At 54.4% G+C, this 17,193-nt stretch overlaps 3 protein-coding genes across 18 annotated transcripts in view; 1 reads left to right on the top strand and 2 right to left on the bottom strand.

Annotated features, from left to right (window-relative positions):
- Positions 1–4,677, bottom strand: part of LOC100355189 (fer-1-like protein 4) — a gene marked incomplete in the record, with an annotated part of 29,165 nt that extends 24,488 nt beyond the window's left edge. The window contains 8 exon segments of the mRNA XM_070051895.1: positions 1–29; positions 493–663; positions 931–972; positions 1,127–1,218; positions 2,381–2,480; positions 2,577–2,665; positions 3,001–3,056; positions 3,325–4,677. Of these exon segments, the coding sequence (XP_069907996.1) occupies positions 1–29; positions 493–663; positions 931–972; positions 1,127–1,218; positions 2,381–2,480; positions 2,577–2,665; positions 3,001–3,056; positions 3,325–3,472 (727 nt within the window).
- A 2,669-nt stretch (positions 4,678–7,346) lies between these two features.
- SPAG4 (sperm associated antigen 4) lies at positions 7,347–11,214 on the top strand. Of its 4 annotated transcripts, none has more exon segments than NM_001171332.1 (12): positions 7,480–7,789; positions 8,240–8,344; positions 8,505–8,571; positions 8,730–8,791; positions 8,998–9,041; positions 9,281–9,306; positions 9,413–9,521; positions 9,718–9,793; positions 9,876–9,991; positions 10,199–10,366; positions 10,819–10,908; positions 11,037–11,195. In NM_001171332.1, coding segments are annotated over 12 exon segments (1,332 nt in total).
- A 2,783-nt stretch (positions 11,215–13,997) lies between these two features.
- Positions 13,998–17,193, bottom strand: part of CPNE1 (copine I) — a 36,999-nt gene continuing 33,803 nt past the window's right edge. For 12 of the 13 annotated variants that reach the window (XM_008255980.4, XM_008255978.4, XM_017341628.3 and 9 more), the window contains 3 exons: positions 14,861–14,994; positions 14,495–14,731; positions 13,998–14,345 (listed from right to left, as the gene is read on the bottom strand). In XM_008255980.4, the coding sequence (XP_008254202.1) occupies positions 14,205–14,345; positions 14,495–14,731; positions 14,861–14,994 (512 nt within the window). In that variant the 3' untranslated portion in view covers positions 13,998–14,204. 13 annotated transcript variants of the gene reach the window in all.

The raw sequence follows: 17,193 nt of genomic DNA, 5'->3' as shown, positions 1-17,193 counted from the left end.
GATCCCCGCGGGCCGGGCCCCGAGCTCGGCTGTGGAGAAGCCTAAGGTCAGCTCACCTCCCTGCCCTCCTTGCTTGTGCTCCGGGGAGGGCTGCTCACCCTCTGCGCTTTCTGAGTTCCTTGGGTCTGGCTTTGCCCCATCTCAACCCGACACGAGAATTTGACTCATTCCTGAAGCCCTGCAACCACAGATGCACTCCGCGAAGATGTGCTGAGCACCCACTGCGTGCCCGCCGCATTCTAGGCCCTGGGGTGCTGCAGTAAGCGAGACCACGACCATGTGGGCCTTCATCAAGCTTTCATCACACCTGAGCTCTGCAGGGGCTGGGAGTGGTGACCTTTGACCCCAGGAGCTCCTCCCTTCCCCCCATCCTCTAGGACTGCGTGTTTGTGAGGGTGGATGGGCGTGGGGCCACAGGTGTGAGTGGTGAGACTGACTCACGGGTCGGGTGTGGGCGCAGGTGTGTGGGGCGGGGTGGGGGGCACAGGTTACCTCTTCAGGGGGCTGAACACGACCCCGGAGAGCTCGACGTCAGGTTCATCCTCCAGCTCCAGCTCCAGCTCCAGCGCCAGCTCCGTGTCCTCGTCATCGTGCTGGCCTAGGCTTCGGGCTAGTCTGCGGCCCAAAGCCACTGCCCGCCGCTCCAGCCGGGCCTCCTCAGGCCTGGCGGGAGAGGCCTTCAAGGCCAAGCCTGGGACCTGTACCCTTCCCAGCAAGTCCCTTGACCGACCCCTGTCCCTCAGACCCTACTGATCAGACTCCTAACCCTGCAACCCTTCTAATTCCAGAATTGACTCCTGACTCCAGAGGACTGACCTCTGACCCTGGAATTGATTCAGGATTGATCCCAGACCCTAGGACACCCCACACCCCTCACTGCTAAACCCAAGACAGACCCCAGGGACTCCAGGTCATCTCCCACATACTTACTCTAGCTCCTGGAAGCCCACATTGGGGATGATTAGCTCCAAGCTGGAAGGAAGAGAAGGGAGAGGGAGAGAGAGCCAGACCTTAACAGAGATCTGCACTCCAGGCAGCACACACCCAAGGGTCCTGATATCGGGCAGATCCAGAGTAGAATTGGGTACCACTTCCAGGCCTTGCTTATGATGTGGGGCTGGGGTACCTGTCCCGGATGGGTGCCCCGAAGTCCTCCTCTGCCCAGTCCCCGGCAGCACCCTCTGGGGGCTGGTACTTCAGGTCAAGCTCCACCTGGATCTGAACAGACACACGGTGTCCCCCAGGGCCCTCACAGTTTCCCGGGCCTAGGAGAGGCCCAAGGACAAGGCCTTTAGTTCCATCTGTAAACAAAGACAACTCTCCTGGCCTGGATCTGCGGTGGCTTGTGGTGCCTCTTTGATGATCAATAATGTTGGATACACACACACTATTAAGAACTTAACCATGTGCAACTTATCTCTTGAGGAGGTCAAACACAGCTCCAAAATTCCCTCGTTGCTCTTGGAAATCCCTTACTGTGGGCTCCACAGCTCTGCATGGCCTGGCTCTCGCCAGCCTTCCCAGCTGCACCTCATTCCAGGTCCCCCTTTCTGTTCTGCACCCCAGCTACACCCCCTCTGGGGAACAGGCCTACACACATGCAGGTTTCTCTGCCTGGAACTCTCTCCCCACCACCCCAAGTCCCACTTGATTGATGCTTACCATCCTCCAGGTCTAGGCCCAAGCACTGATTCCTCAGGGAATCTTTTGTGGGAATCAGGGAACCCGGTGACTCACTCTCTTAGCCCCCACCTCTCCTCTGTAACCCCAGCCGGTTGTAATTTCACTCATTCCTGTAGTGTTTGTTTCCTGGTTGCCTCCTTCTTTATACAGGGCTCTAGGAGACAGCACATCCTTACCTGGCTTTGCTTGCTGCTGTCTCTTCATTGCTTAGCAGAGAGCTCTCGGCTATAATAAGAGCTCAACAAAGGGTGACAGTCTAAATTAAAAACTCAATAGTTGGTTTGGTTCCACATTATGTAAAGGACCAAACCTCTTGAAGATACTAAATGACTTGTCCAAGTTCTCAGATGGAAAATAACAGACCTGAGATTTGAAGCCAGGTCCATTTCTGCTAGGCTATTCCACCCTCCATGAAACACCAGAAAAATCCAGCCAGGTCTGTCTTTGTCTTCCACAAGCATTGAGTTTGCTGCAGTGGGGGAGCAGCACAGAACTCCGTTTCTCCCCCATTGCCACATCCCCGGGCCTCAGAGTTGAGCTTGGGTCTCGACCCACGTGAGATCCAGGCAGATACTGCAATGAGAGGAGCCCTGGCTGGGGGCCTTGCTACCAGCCCTGTGTGGATCTTGGCTTTTCCCTTCCATGAAGTGGAACCCTGTGTCCTGAGTGGGGTGTGCCGGGCGCTGGGTGTGCTCACCGGGGACACGCGCAGGTGTTCGTCCACTAGAGCCTCTCGCAGCACCAAGTGCCCAGCACTCTGCAGCTGCTGCAGGGAGATCACCAGGGTCCCCAGAGGCCTGCAGGAGCAGCACGGAGCAGAAGAGTGACCCAGGGGAATGGCACCAAGCCACCCCACCCCCACCTCCATCCCTGGCTCCCCCGGACCTACTCACCTGGGCCTGAACACACGGCTGCAATTGACAACCCGCACAGACAGACACTCCCCAGCCAGTGGAGCCCCATAGTGGGGCCAGCGGAACAACTAGACATAGGAGGAAGCTTGTGACACCCAGTGCTGGGCTGACCCCGGCTCCCAGTCCAGAGCCTATTCCCAACCCTGAAACAGAGGCTGACCCTCCAGACTTGGAGCTGACTCTAGAACTGACTGCCCAAACCTGGAACTGATCCCTGAAAGTAGGGTTGACTCCAAACTACAGGCTAAAAGCCTTGGGACTAACTTTTCCTAAACTGAGTCTGACCTCTCAGTCTTCAGACTGACCCCACCTCCTCAGAGTGTGCTCCCAAAACCCCGGAACGAGCCCCTGAATCCCAGTGTGGACATGGTCTGGTCTCCATCTAGGAACGAACTGTACTGACCTCACCGATGTCAGCATCTCGGCCACAGTGGATTTTCCTTGTTTTCTGGGTATAGCCTGCTCAGAACTGAAACTTGTCATTTATCAGCTCCTCCTCACACACCAAAACAATCATCTGCTTCCCTTACCCTTGGCCTGCTGTCCACCCCTCCCTGGATTGACCCTTAAAAGATGGGGAGGGAAGGAGGCAGCAGGTTGGAGAGATCACGGTGGGAGAGGAGAGAGGTGACAGAGATGGTAAGGGGTTGGGTTGCAGGTCTAGGGCCTGCAGGTTCTAGAAATCCCCAGTTCCAAAAATCCTTAGAGCACTCCCCACAAAACTCACCCCGAAAGCTGAGCTTGACTTGCCGGTCGTGGATGCCTGGCAGTCCTGTTAGTCGCCGCACACACACGGTCAGAGCCATGGTCCTAGCGCCACTGGCTCGCTCACGGTCTGCTTGCCCTCCTGCCCACCGGAATCGCCTCTGACTCATGGGACTCACCCAGCAGGTTCAGCAATCCCTGCCCTTTAGTCAAATACATGGGCAGCAGGCCTGGTGGTCATGGGTGAAGAGGGAGGGGGACTGAGATGGGGGAGGCCTCGCGGTCAGCCCCATCCTCCTTGCCTGAACCAGCTGCAAGTGGGCAGGACCACTTTGGCCTCCATCCTGCATCCTTGTGGCGATGGAGACAAGGGAAGAGGCAGGATTCCAGGCTACAAGGCTTCAAGGGCATACGCTTCACATTGCTCTTTGTTCATTTCTCTCTCTTCGATGCCCAGCTGAGGTGTGGCACATATTAGGCCCTCAAAACACTAGCCGGATAAATGAATGGATTAGTAAATGACTCTCCTAGCCCCAGCATTGGTGCTATAGGCATTTGACACATTAATTAATTAACTAATGATGATTAAATGCATGTCCCTAGCTTGCATATAATAGTTGTTCAACACACCAGTGGCCAGAGGTCCTTGACTCTGGGTCCTAGGACGCTCATGGGACCAGTCCATAAAGTATGCATGAATGTTTCTGGACATAGAGCTCCTTGCTTGGTTAATAACACTTAAACAGGTATGCAATTTTTGTGCCCATTGAAGTACTTAACATATGTTAGGTGACAGTACTGTGTGTCGAGTGCCTTGCACAGTCACTGACTCGATTATTTTATTTTTTTACTCCTATGAGCAGGACTTGGGCTAGACCATCTGGGCAAGGGCAAGGGCAAGGGCAGCACAGTTCAGCCACAGAGGTGAATCACATGTGTTCTGTCTTCCAGCAGCTTCATGGTTTCCATCCCTATCACAGCCAGGAGAGACTGCAGTTACAGAGAGGAAGGGGCCAGGGCCAAGGATCTACGAGGGAGAACAGAGGTGGAAGTGTTAAAAGAGGCCTGGAGTTGAAAGCAGGGAGGAATGCAGGGTGTGTTCTGAGACATGTGATTCGTTCGGTTAGGCCTGATTACAAGGCATGTGTTGGGCAGCAGCGGCAGATAAGATTAGGCGGTCAGAGGAGCTGGATCTTGACATGGTCCTTCCTTGTGCGTCAGCTTTTACTGCTCAGTGCTGGAGTCGGAAAGCCCTGTGCTGCCTACATCTCAGGCATTGAAATGAGCTTTTGGATCTATGAACATTAGACAAGACGGATGGGTCCTTTTATTTCTAAGCAAGGCCCAGTTTGGACCTTGAGACCCTCTGACGTTAGGGGAGTGTGGGGAGCAAACCGGACTAGACTGTTACTGGAATTAAGACTTATTCTGTGCATCTGCTCTCCCACAATGTGGCGCTGGGAGAGAAGTAAACAGCTTCCGCACAGCTGCCTCCAGTTCAACCAATTAACTGTAGGACTTGCTCCTGATTGGAGAGCAGCGTACTCAGCCGAGTTGGGATTGGTGGAGGAGGACTATAAAGGAGGAGAGAGACGGCATGCACCAGGAACATCTATGGGGAACATCTAAGGGAACCCGTGCAGCCCCCGAGAGACCCGGCCGGCGGTATGCCGCTCCCCTGCGGAAGTGGGGAATGCGGCCAGGGGGAACTGCCCTTCCACGGAGGTGGAAGGGATAGTAGCCAACCCGGGAAGAACCAGCAGCAAACCCGGGGAGGGCCGAGCAGACGAAAGAACAGCGCAGGGTCCTGTGTCGTTCCTCCACGAAGAGGGGGAGCGACATAATGGTGCCGTGACTCGGATATGAAGCCTAGACAGGGTTTAGTGTCGTTCCCCCATGAAGACGGGGAGCGACAGGGGAGGGCTTCATCTCCCCCTTTAGATGGATGAGGACACTGGGCCCAAAGGAGTTCACAAACAGTAACAGGGCAGGGTGGATGAGGCCTGGGGAAGGACCAGAATTCTTAGTCTGAAGGGCCCTGGGTTTCCCCTCCCCACTCCTCCTCCTGGACTCTGCGGGCATCTCATCAATCAAAGGGCTGACGTCACCCCCTGGAACCTGGCACGGGCATCTCCCCTCTGGCCTGGAACACAGCTGGACAGATTGTCCCTGTGCCTCAAGCCCTCTAAGAACTGCTACTTGCACTTCCTAGAATTCTAAGGAAGGTGCGATGAGGCAGGAAGGGTACTTCGGGGATTCCCATTGTGAGCAGTGCATGGTCTCAGGGGAGCATCTGTAACTTTCCCAAGATTGCCTTCGCAGTGCAGTCCTTAATCGGGCCCGGGCACGTGGTTGATCAAAATTCTGGGACAGGCATTTAGTCTAGCAGTGCAGATGCGGGTTCCATGTCTGCTTTCCACATCAGAGTATCTGGCTGTGACAGTGGCTTGGGCTTCCTGCTAATGCGGACCTGGGAGGCAGTAGTGATGGCTCAAGTGCTTGGGTTCCTGCCGCCCACACGGGAGACCTGGGTTGAGTTCCCAGCTCTTGGCTGCAACCCCAACCACTGTGGGATTCCAGCAGATGGGAACTCCTCTCTCTCTCTCTCTGTCTCTCTGTCTCTCTCTCTCCCTTCTTCTTGCTCTCTCTCTCACAAAATGCACACTCCTGGGCCCACTGCAGAAGTACTGAAGTAGAATTTCACGGTGTGCTTGGGAACTTGAATTTCTGTGAGCTCTGATCCGCCAGCTCTAACCATCTGTGAGCTCTCATTCTCCACGGCGAGTGTCACCCCACAGACGACCAGGGAGGGACCCAGAGACCCTGAGTCAAAGCTCTCTTTCCCGAACGCTGTGATGAGAGGAGGATGACTGAAGGGCTTGCAGAGCAAAAGGGACTAAGTGTTTGTTTAGAGGTGCCCGGGGGGCCAGCGTGGTGGCACAGCGGGTTACCAAGATGGAGTTCCAGGCTCCTGGCTGAAGTAGCACCTTGACAGTAGGGACTCCATTTTGGAGCACTTGAGACTGCATTCTGGGAAAGTAACCCCCCCACCGTGAGACTCTGGTCTGAAACTATGATCTCAAATAGTCAGACAATGGCAGTGCACTACATCACCCTTGGCAGAGCACAGAAACCCCCTAGCATGATTGCTCAAGCTTGAAAGTAAAAAGGTCGCACCTGGGTTAATGATAAAAATGTGATTTGTCTATGTCTTACATATAATTTGGATTAATGTCAAAATCATAAATGATAATTGTATGATTGTAACTGGTATTGTCAAGATTATGATATTAATTTCACCTAGGTCTTAGGTTATGTTGACCCCAGTAACTATGTACTCTTTTTGATCTTAGCAACCATGTATAGCAACCGTGCATCCCCCCCCCCCTTCCGATTTTGCGGTTTTTGCCTTTATAAACCCTATGCTGTAGTTCCTCAGGGCTGCTCTGTTCTGGTCTGATCAGAGAGCCCCAGCATGCTGGAAAAATAAAAAAACCCTTTGCAATTTGCATGAGAGAAGTCTTTTGGAGTCGTCCCTTGGGCGGTGGCGTTCTAGACCTTAACATGGCTTCAGCCATTGGGGCCGTTGGGGGGAGTGAACCAGAGGATGGAAGATCTCAGTTCTCTCTCTGTGTCTCCCTCTCTGTGTCACTCTTTCAGATAAATAGATAAATGAAATATCTCTAAGGGCCCTGGGTATTGCTGCTCCTTCTTAACATTCGTTCACCGACAAACGTCTGAGCACCCACCCAGACCTACTCAGATACACTAGTGAACAAAATAATCGTCCCTCCCCTAATAAAGTTCGTGTTCTAGGCATGACCGGTAACAAAATAAGTAAAATACATGACGTGTTAGCGACAGGTGCTGAAGAGAAAGACGCAGAAGAAGGGGACAGAAATTCTGGGTGCAATTTTTAGGGACGTGCTGTGATGTGATTGCTTGCTTCAGACGTCAGGAAGTGACTGCCATGGCTCCCGGTGACGTCACGACCAGCTCTGTGACGCGCGGTCAGGAGCCGTTGGGCTCCTCTATGACGTTGGCAGCCTGGTTCAGACGCGGGCGAGAGTGCTGGGTCGGGCCTCAGGGCCCGCCGGCTGCACGCAAGGTCAGCTGCTGAGGGCGGGGGGCCAAGGGCCTTGGCTGCTGCGGCGGCGACTTCGGCGTCCCGGTCAGGATGCGGCGGAGCCCCCGCCCGGGCTCGGCCGCATCCCCACACAAGCACAAGCCCAACTTCTACAGCGACAACAGTAATAGCTCAGAGAGCGCCATCTCAGGGAACAGCCGCGGGCACCGGTCAGCTGGGTCGGGGCCCGGGGAGCTCGAGGGCAGAAGAGCCCGGGGCTCGAGCTGCGGTGAGCCCGCCCTGAGCGCAGGAGTGCCCGGAGGAGCCACATGGGCAGGAAGCTCTCGGCCGAAGCCTGCGCCTCGGAGCCACAATGGGCAGACAGCCTGTGGCGCGGCAACCGTGAGGGGCGGGGCCTCGGGTGCGGGCGGGGTCGAACCCGGGTGAGTGGCGGGAGGAGCCGGGCCTACTGGGCGGGGCGTGGTGCGCTGAGGGAGGGCATTTTGCGAGGACGCCCCCCTGGGGTCGGCGCCTCCGTGTGAAGGACCGTTCTGGGAAGGGCGGGGAAACCCTGGGATTGGACAGCCCCTGGGAGGCGTGGCCTCAGCGAGTGAGCCCGAATGGCTCCTGGGGAAATGGAGGCGCCCCAGTACCTCAGTCTGAGGGCGGAGCATTCGTTTGGGGGCGTGACCAACTCCACGGCACTCCCCTGAGGGGCGGGGCCGCAGAATGCCCAGCGTACTGGGGTGGGGGTGCCGCGGGACCAGAGCCCGTGTGAGGCTGCCCGGCCTTCTGGCTTCTGGGCTGGGGGCCGGGGGACGAATGGGCCTGAGGTGCGCAAGGCCCCAATGGAGCCCCTGGGCTCCCGCAGAACCGGCTGGGGCTCCCGTAGTCCCTGAAGAGCAGCTCGACCTTCTCTCGACCCTGGACCTGAGGCAGGAGATGCCGCCCCGGCCGGTGTCCAAGAGCTTCCTGAGTACGGCCCAGGCCAGCCCAGTGCCCTCTGACCGTGCGGCCCTCCCTCCCCGGACTCGGTTCCCAGCCCCTTCCCCGAGCCTCAGCTCATCCGTCAGCCCAGTCCCCTCCCTGCCCCCTCCCGGCCCCCGGCCCGGCCTGAGCCCCTTCCCCTCCTCCAGGCCTGCTCTTCCAGGTGTTGAGCCTGCTGCTGTCCCTGACGGGAGACGCGCTGGTCAGTGTGTACAGGTCAGAGGGCGGGGCGGGCCGCGGCAGGGCCGGACCCGGCTGAGGCCTTGCCGATTCCGACCTGGTTGAGTCGCGTGGCTGGAGCTGGGTCTAGGACCCTGGGGTGGGGGCTGCGGGGTTGCCGGGGTCTGGAGTTCAGCCCGCCTCCGGTTCCTCAGGGAGGTCTGCTCCATCCGCTTCCTGCTCACGGCTGTCTCCCTGCTGGGCTTCTTCCTGGCAGGTGAGGGGCGTGGGAATCCCGGGGCCCCGCCCTGGATGCTTTGGAGCCGAATCTTGCCCGCTTTCTCCCACATCCCACAGGCCGCGGGGTTCCCTGAGCCCCCCACCCTCCCCGGCCTCCACCCCACGCCTCGTCCCTGACCCTCAGCCGGGGAAACCCCTTCCCTTCCCTTCGCCCCTGCCTGAGACCCCTCCTTCCGTCTCCAGTGCTCTGGTGGGGGCTCCTGTACCTGGTCCCTCCCCTGGAGAACGTGAGTCGGGCCTGTCCTGGGGGGCTGCAAGCTCCGACCTGCAGGGTGGAGGGCTGAGCTGGGGGCCGGGCAGGGCCAGGAACGGCTGGATGCTGCCTGCCGAGGGGTTTTGCCCAGAAGTGCTCTGCGGCCCGGTCAGGGGAGAGGCATGGTCCCCCAAGAGGAAGCTTCTGGAGCCTGGTTGCCCCCAGGCGACAGCGAGCTGAGCGGAGCCGTGTTTTGTCCCCCTCTGCCCACAGGAACCTAAGGAGATGCTGACTCTAAGGTGAAGGAGGGCACCTAGGGTGGGAAACCAACGGGGCTCCAAGGGGCTTTGGGGGGACTCACAGGGACAGGGAGCCAACCGCCGGGCGCCGCCTTCCCGCCTGCAGTGAGTACCACGAGCGCGTGCGCTCCCAGGGGCAGCAGCTGCAGCAGCTCCAGGCCGAGCTGGACAGACTGCACAAGGAGGTGTCCAGCGTTCGCTCAGCCAACAGCGAGGTGAGCCCCATCGGTGCCTGCGGGCCTCGGGGCTCGGCCCGCTGCACCCGGGAACCCCCTATGGGATCCCCGCTCCCGGGGCCTGGGGGCTCCAGCTCTGCCTCCACGCAGAGTCCCGACGGTGGGGGGGGCTTCTCCCCCTGCCCACATGGGAGCGCCCCGAGAACCCCGCCCGCCCCGCCCTCTCGCCTTCCAGAGAGTGGCCAAGCTGGTGTTCCAGAGGCTGAACGAGGACTTTGTGCGGAAGCCCGACTACGCGCTGAGCTCCGTGGGTAAGCGCCACGCGCAGACCTGCTCGCCCGCCGGCCGCGGCCCTTCCGCCGCCGTCGGTAAGGTTACTGCCCCTCGCTCCAGGAGCCTCGATCGATCTGGAGAAGACGTCCCAAGACTACGAGGACGCGAACACTGCCTACTTCTGGAAGCGCTTCAGCTTCTGGAACTACGCGCGGCCGCCCACCGTCATCCTGGAGGTGGGCCTAGCTCAGGGTCCCGGCGGACCCCAGGGAAAGAAACCTGACCGACTCCTGGAGGCGGGACCCGGCGGGGCCGGGGGCGTGGCGATGGGCGGGACCTGGCGGGGCGGGGGCCCGGGCTGACGGCCGGGCCGAGTTGAGGTCCTCGGCGAGTGGCCCCTCTCTCTGTCGGCCGGTTCTGCGCACCTGCCCGCCCACCTGCAGCCAGACGTGTTCCCTGGGAATTGCTGGGCTTTCGAGGGCGACCAGGGCCAGGTGGTGATCCGGCTGCCAGGTCGTGTGCAGCTGAGCGACATCACCCTGCAGCATCCACCGCCCAGCGTGGCGCACACTGGGGGAGCCAACAGCGCCCCCCGAGACTTCGCAGTCTTTGTGAGTGGGGCTAGGGCCAGGACGGTGCGGAAGGGTGGGCGCCTTGCTTAGAGAGCGACAGGTGATTGTGACAATTGGTGCCCGTGTCCGAGCCTTCGCCTATGAAATGGAGATACTCCTTGTGTCTCCGGGCAGCTGAGGGTTATAAACGATCGTAACCGTATACAAATATTAGTTATGACTGACCGAGGGTTTCCTCTGTGCCAGCCACTGCAGCCAGCAGCATTCTGCAACCACATACTGTCCTATCGAGTAATTCTAATAGTCTTCACAGAAGAGCAAAGTAATGCTCATAAAGGGACATTATATGCGTAAGGTCTCATAGCTTGGCCAGACCAAAATTTAGAACCTGGTTCCTTAGCGCCCACACCTCTTACCGTCAAAGCACAGGAGGGCACACACACGACCCTCCACCTGTGCCTCACTGGCCCCGCTCATCCTCCACCCACCAGGGCCTTCAGGTCGACGATGAGACTGAAGTTTTCTTGGGGAAATTCACCTTTGATGTGAAGAAATCTGAGATTCAGACGTTCCACCTGCAGGTGTGCTTGTCTGGGGGTGGGGGTGGGGGCGGGGGCGGGGCACGTGAGCTGCTAAGGGAGCGGGCAGTGGTGGATGACGGGGAGGAGGGGTGCCCTTGAGAACAGGTCTTACCCGTTTGTCTCCCCAGAATGAACCCCCCGCCGCCTTTCCCAAGGTGAAGATCCAGATTCTGAGCAACTGGGGCCACCCACGGTTCACCTGCTTGTACCGAGTCCGTGCCCACGGTGTGCGAACCTCGGAGGGGGCAGGGGACAGTGCCACAGGGGTCACCGGGGGGCCCCATTAAAACATGCTGACAGAATTGAGCTCTGTGCTGGAGGAAGCTGGATCGGTGCCCAGGGCTGTCTCTGGCTTAAATTTAACTCTATCACCCCACAGCAAAACTGCTCAGGGCTAGAAACGTGCTCACAGACACACAGCTGGTGAAGAGCAGCACTGGAGTGGGACCCAGGTCTGCCCCCTACAGAGCTGCCAGGCAGCTGGAAGTCACACCTGCACTCCTAAATTCTTACTTCCAATGTCTGGGAAAGTCTCCAACACCTGCTAGGTGCAGGTGAAGGGGAAGTTGGCCTACTTTTCAGGCAAAGGGCACATGAGCCTTCCTAGGAAGCCTGAGTTAGGGCTGAGGCAGGCCTGGGGGCCCCACTCAGGTTGTCTTTATGAGCCTCCAGTGCTTGAATCTGTGCTAGGCTTGGTGTAGGTGACCCAGTGCTCACCAGTCCCTGCCCTCAAGGAGCCTGACAGGGGAAGGAAGATGTTCAAGGACAAAGGACAGACCCAAGAACTCTTCAGGACAAGGGTCAAAAGTAGAATTGGAAGAAATATGGAGACAGGCAAATCAAAAGGATTAGAGGGTTTTACCTAAGGGAAGAAAAGGGGGACCAGCATAAGCAAACCACCACACATAATGGTTTCCCAGTGTGTTCATGTGTTGGAAAAACAGACAATTAAGTGGTCACACATCTAGGAAGTGAAACGGAGTGTCTAGTACACATGTGAGGGTACAGCATTTATCCATCCATTTAAATTTGATGGTTATTATTTTTGTAATTTAAAAACAAAGGGAAAAATCCTACCAAATGCTCTCAAAGCCTAAGTTACAGAAATGAATACTGCTTTTCTGGAGGGCACTTTTAAAATAGGAACCAAAAAGCCTTTAAACGTTTTATACCTTTGAAAACATTTTGAGAGGACACAGAAGTAGAACCAAATCCCATCTGCTATCCCCTCAGTTCCCTGGAAGGGGCAGGGGACCAAAGCCAGGAGACCAAATCTCAGCCCAGGTCTCCCATGTGGATGGCAAACTCAGTTACTTGAGCCATCACCACTTCCTCCCAAGGTCTGGATTAGGCAGCTAGAATGAGGATTGAATCCAGGTACTTCAAGGCGGGATGTGGGTATCCTAATTGGTGTTTTAATTGCCAGACTAAAATTCCTGCCTTTTTATACTGCTAAATTACAGCAATTTCTTTTCTAAGACTATCCAAATAGCGTTTTCTAAGACTGTAACATAGATGTCCCCAAAGGTAACACTCACAATGCTAATTTATGACATGAATGTTAGCATGCAGTTCTATATCAAAGGAACACAAACTGGAGCCACATGGGATGTTGGTGCCACAGGCAGCAGGTTTACCTGCTGTGCCACAATGCCAGCCCCTTAAGTAATTTTTAAAAAATATTTATTTATTTATTTGAAAGGCAGAGTTACAGAGAGGCAGAGAGAGAGAGAGGTCTTCCATCCACTGGTTCACTCCCCAAACGTCCAGAACTGGGCCGATCCAAAGCCAGGAGCTTCTTCCGGGTCTCCTATATGGGTGCAGGCGCCCACATAGAGCTGGATAGGAAGTGGAACAGCTGGGACTTGAACTGGCACCCACATGGGATTCTGGCACTGCAGGCAGAATCCGCTATGCCACAGCACTAGCGACAGTAAATTTTTTCATCTAGTATTTCTACTTCTAGGAACAAATCCTTTAGAAATACACATATTTAAGTACACAAACTTAAACATACAAGTATATTCATTACAGCACTGTAACAACAAAACTAGAAGGGACTCAAGTCTCCATGAGTAAGGGACTAGCTAGATAAAGTATGGTACACTCAAACAAGGGAATTTATGGTCATTAAAAAGAACAAGCTGAGGCAGTACATTCTGATGGATAAGACGCTCAGAATACAGCAAATATATGGGGGCCAGCGCTGTGGTGTAGCAGGTAAAGCTGCCACCTGCAGTGCCGACATCCTACAGGGGCGCCAGTTCTAGTCCCAGCTGCTCCACTTCTGATCCAGCTCTCTGCCATGGCCTAGGGAAGCAGTGGAAGATGGCCCAAGTGCCTGGGCCCCTGTACCTGGCCTCGTTGGCAAACTGGGGAGTAAACCAGTGGATGGAAGACCTCTCTCTCTCTTTCTCTGCCTCTCCTTTTCTGTGTAACTCTTTCAAGTAAATAAATAAATTTAAAAAAAAATACAGCAAATATAAAATAATATCTTTTAGAAAAAAATTTTGTCAGACATAGGAAAATCAGGGGCCCTTACCTGTTCTAATTTGCAGGATTACTTAAAATTTTGTACTATCATTTTAAAATTAGAAAAACAATTTTAAAGTATGCTAAAATACAGACTATAAATATGTGCTAAATTATGTTTTTCTGGGACATGCGATTTTGCATGAATCTTTTTTTTCCATATGTTAATATTTTTATACAGTGAATATACACATTCTGTAGTAAAAGAAAAAAAAATAGCTATTACTGTAGGATCGGAACCACCATGCTGTCTATTGCAAGAGAGCTAACACAGCCCTTGCTATACCTTAGAACTCATCCCTAGTATTGTGCAGCCCCTTATCAGGCCTAGCACTTTCCAACCTGTTTGTGTTCCCCACTCACCTCCACCCTGTGAGAGGGAAAGCTGGGTGTCTGCCTGACACTCAAACTGTACTTTCAAAAGTAGTGAGCCTTGTCTCTAGAATGAATAGATACTGGCCAGGAATACCCAATCACTTTGAGTGGTGCTGTTATACCCGTCAACATGGCCAACAAAGCCTCCCAACCCAAACACACACAGACTGGGGGCAAAGCCGTGGTCTCCAATGGTCTTTATTAGACAAGGGGTACTGGGGCAAGGAGGCAGCAAAGAGCAGCAGCGGCATAGCAAGTATAAAAGTATCAAATATAAAGTGCAAGAGCGCACTAGCGCAGCAAGTACAAAAGTGTCAAATACAAAGTGTGCGGGACTGTGTTCAGGGACACAGAGCTGATGACCGGTCACATCTGCCCTCCAAGGAAACCTAAGCCTGGGGGGGCTGTGCAGGGCTCTTTGCTGGGGGTGGAAGTGGCTTGAATGGGGGCCAACCCTGGGCCTTGAAGTAGGAGACGAGTTGTGTGGGCACTTCCGCAAGCACAGTCTGCGCCAGCGCCTCCCGCGGGGCCTGCCAGGAAAAGAAGGGCAAGGTCAGAAGCCCCACAACAGAGAGGGTACAAAGCCCAGCACCCGACCCTGCAAGTCCCCACCGCGCCTCAACCCCTCTGCCCTCAGGTCGCGCCAGCTAAACTCCCAGATCCACCCGCCCCCACTCACATTCTGGAATCGGCGGTAGGGCACAAACTGCACTATGTCACGGGCAGCTGCCTCTCCAAAGTGCGTTCGCAGGGGCCCACCGTCCGCGTCCAGCTGCTCCATGGCCTCGAAGTCAGCATTGCCCACGCCCACAATGATCACTGACATGGGCAGGTTGGAGGCACGCACCACAGCCTCACGTGTGGCTTCCACATCTGTTACAGCACCATCGGTCAGCAGCAACAGCACGAAGTATTGCTGGGGGCAAGGCCATTCATGTACTGAGGCAGAACCTCCCTCCCACACCCCAGCTGCACGTTTCCATTAACAGACGTTCCCAGGGGAGCCCCTGACCACCCCATTGCTACTGTTGTAGATGACCCTCACCGAGGCGGTCCCCTGATGTGCAGCCTGGGCTGCAAACCTGGCCACGTGGTTGATGATAGGTGCAAAGTTGGTGGGGCCATAAAGACGAACTTGGGGCAGAGCTTGGCGGTAGGCATCCACAATGCCCTGGATGCCTGCAAAGAAGGGCAAAAGACATGGTAAAACCCCAGACCTCTCAAGACCAGGCCAATCTTGAAATCATCCCGTCATTGCCCAAATCACTTGGGAATCTAGATGCATTTCATTCGATGGTGTTTAACCCTATATAAGAAGAGTAAAGCTTTTAAAAGAATTTGCCCTAAATAATAGTCTGAATTAAAACCTGTATTAAGGGGCTGGCACTGTGGCATAGCGGGTAAAGCCACTGCCTGCTGTGCCGGCATTCCATATGGGCGCTGGTTTAAGTCCCGGCTGCTCCACTTTCAATCCAGCTCTCTGCTATGGCCTGGGAGAGCAGTAGAGTATGGCCTGAGTGCTTGGGCCCCTGCACCCGTTGGGGAGACCTGGAAGAAGCTACTGGCTCCTGGCTTCAGTTCGGCACAGCTCTAGCTGTTGCAGCCATCTGGGGAGTGAACCAACAGATGGAAGACCTCTCTCTCTCTCTCCTTTCTCTGTGTAACTCTTTCAAATAAATAAATCAGAAGAAAAAAAAAAGACCTCAGACTATGAAGCTGTTGGACGAAAATGTAGAGGAAACACTCCAAGACCTTGGTGTAGGGGATGAATTCTTGGACGAGACCACCAAAACAGAGGCAACAAAAGCAAAACTAAACAAATGGGACTGTATCAAACTCAGAAGCTTTTGAACAGCAAAGGAAATGATCAACATAGTGAAGAGACATCCTACAGAATGGGAAAAATATTTGCAAATCACCTATCTGAAAAGGATTAATATCCCAAATACATCAGCAACTTTAAAAACACAACAAAAATAAGAACAAATGCAATTGAAAAATAGGCAAAGGACTTCAATTGACAGTTCTGAAAAGAAAGACAAATAGCTAACAAATATATGATTAAAAAAAAAAAAAAAAACCCTTTATTAAGGGGCTGGTGTTGTGGCATAACAAATAAGCCTCTGCCTATGACACCAGCATCCAATATGGGCACCCATTCAAGACCCAGCTGCTCCACTTCTACTCCAGCTCCCTAATGAGCCTGTGAAAGTAGCAAAAGGTGGCCCATATGCTTGGGTCCCTGCATCTATGTGGGAGATCTGGAAGACGCTCCTTGCTTCAGCCTGGCCCAGCCCTGGCCACTGTGGCCATTTGGGGAGTGAACCCCTAGATGGAAAATATCTCTCTCTCCCTCCCCACCTCTCTTTCTTTCCTCCTTTCTCTTTGTAATGCTGCCTTTCAAATAAATAAAAAATCTTAAAAAAATAAAAATAAAAACATACTAAGAGGATTCCCTGGAAAAAGTTAGGACAATTTGAACATCAGATTATAGCCAATTTAATATAATCCATTCAATAAAGTAATCATACAGATTAATTACTAAGGGAGAAAGAAAGCTCTTAAGGGAGGATTTACAAAATCATTAGGCAGTCATCAGAAATGATTCAGACAAGGATCATCAGTGATGCTAAGACCAGAGGGTGAAAGTTGGTAACTGGTATTTATATAATTTCCAAGATTCCTCCCAAAAGATACCTTATTAATTACAAAGGGAGTGACAGGTTTTCTACAGCTGGGAAACCTACCTTAACCAAATGTTAGTTAATACGATTAGTATTAGGACAAGTGAGTGTCATGTGCTTCCTGATACGATGCACTGAGAACGCACAGGATCACTGTGTGGCTGTTCCTGGCAAACACACACACATATAAAACCTGCGTCCAATCATGACAATGAGACACACCCAAACTGAGGGTCGTTCTAGACGTTCACTGGTCTGTGCTCTTCAGAAATGTCAGTATTATGGGCCGGCGCCACGGCTCACTAGGCTAATCCTCCGCCTTGCGGCGCCGGCACACCGGGTTCTAGTCCCGGTCGGGGCGCCGGATTCTGTCCCGGTTGCCCCTCTTCCAGGCCAGCCCTCTGCTGTGGCCTGGGAGTGCAGTGGAGGATGGCCCAGGTGCTTGGGCCCTGCACCCCATGGGAGACCAGGAAAAGCACCTGGCTCCTGGCTCCTGCCATCGGATCAGCGCGGTGCGCCGGCCGCAGCGCGCCAGCCGCGGCGGCCATTGGAGGGTGAACCAACGGCAAAGGAAGACCTTTCTCTCTGTCTCTCTCTCTTACTGTCCACTCTGCCTGTCAAAAAAAAAAAAAAAAAAAGAAATGTCAGTATTATGAAGCAATCTTCCTGATGAATGCAATGTGTGGTCTGAGAT

The sequence above is a fragment of the Oryctolagus cuniculus genome, chromosome 11 (genome assembly GCF_964237555.1).
Source record: "Oryctolagus cuniculus chromosome 11, mOryCun1.1, whole genome shotgun sequence".
NCBI classification, from domain to species: domain Eukaryota; kingdom Metazoa; phylum Chordata; class Mammalia; order Lagomorpha; family Leporidae; genus Oryctolagus; species Oryctolagus cuniculus.
Note: the sequence above shows the minus strand (reverse complement) of the source record. Positions and strands in the feature narration are given on the sequence as shown.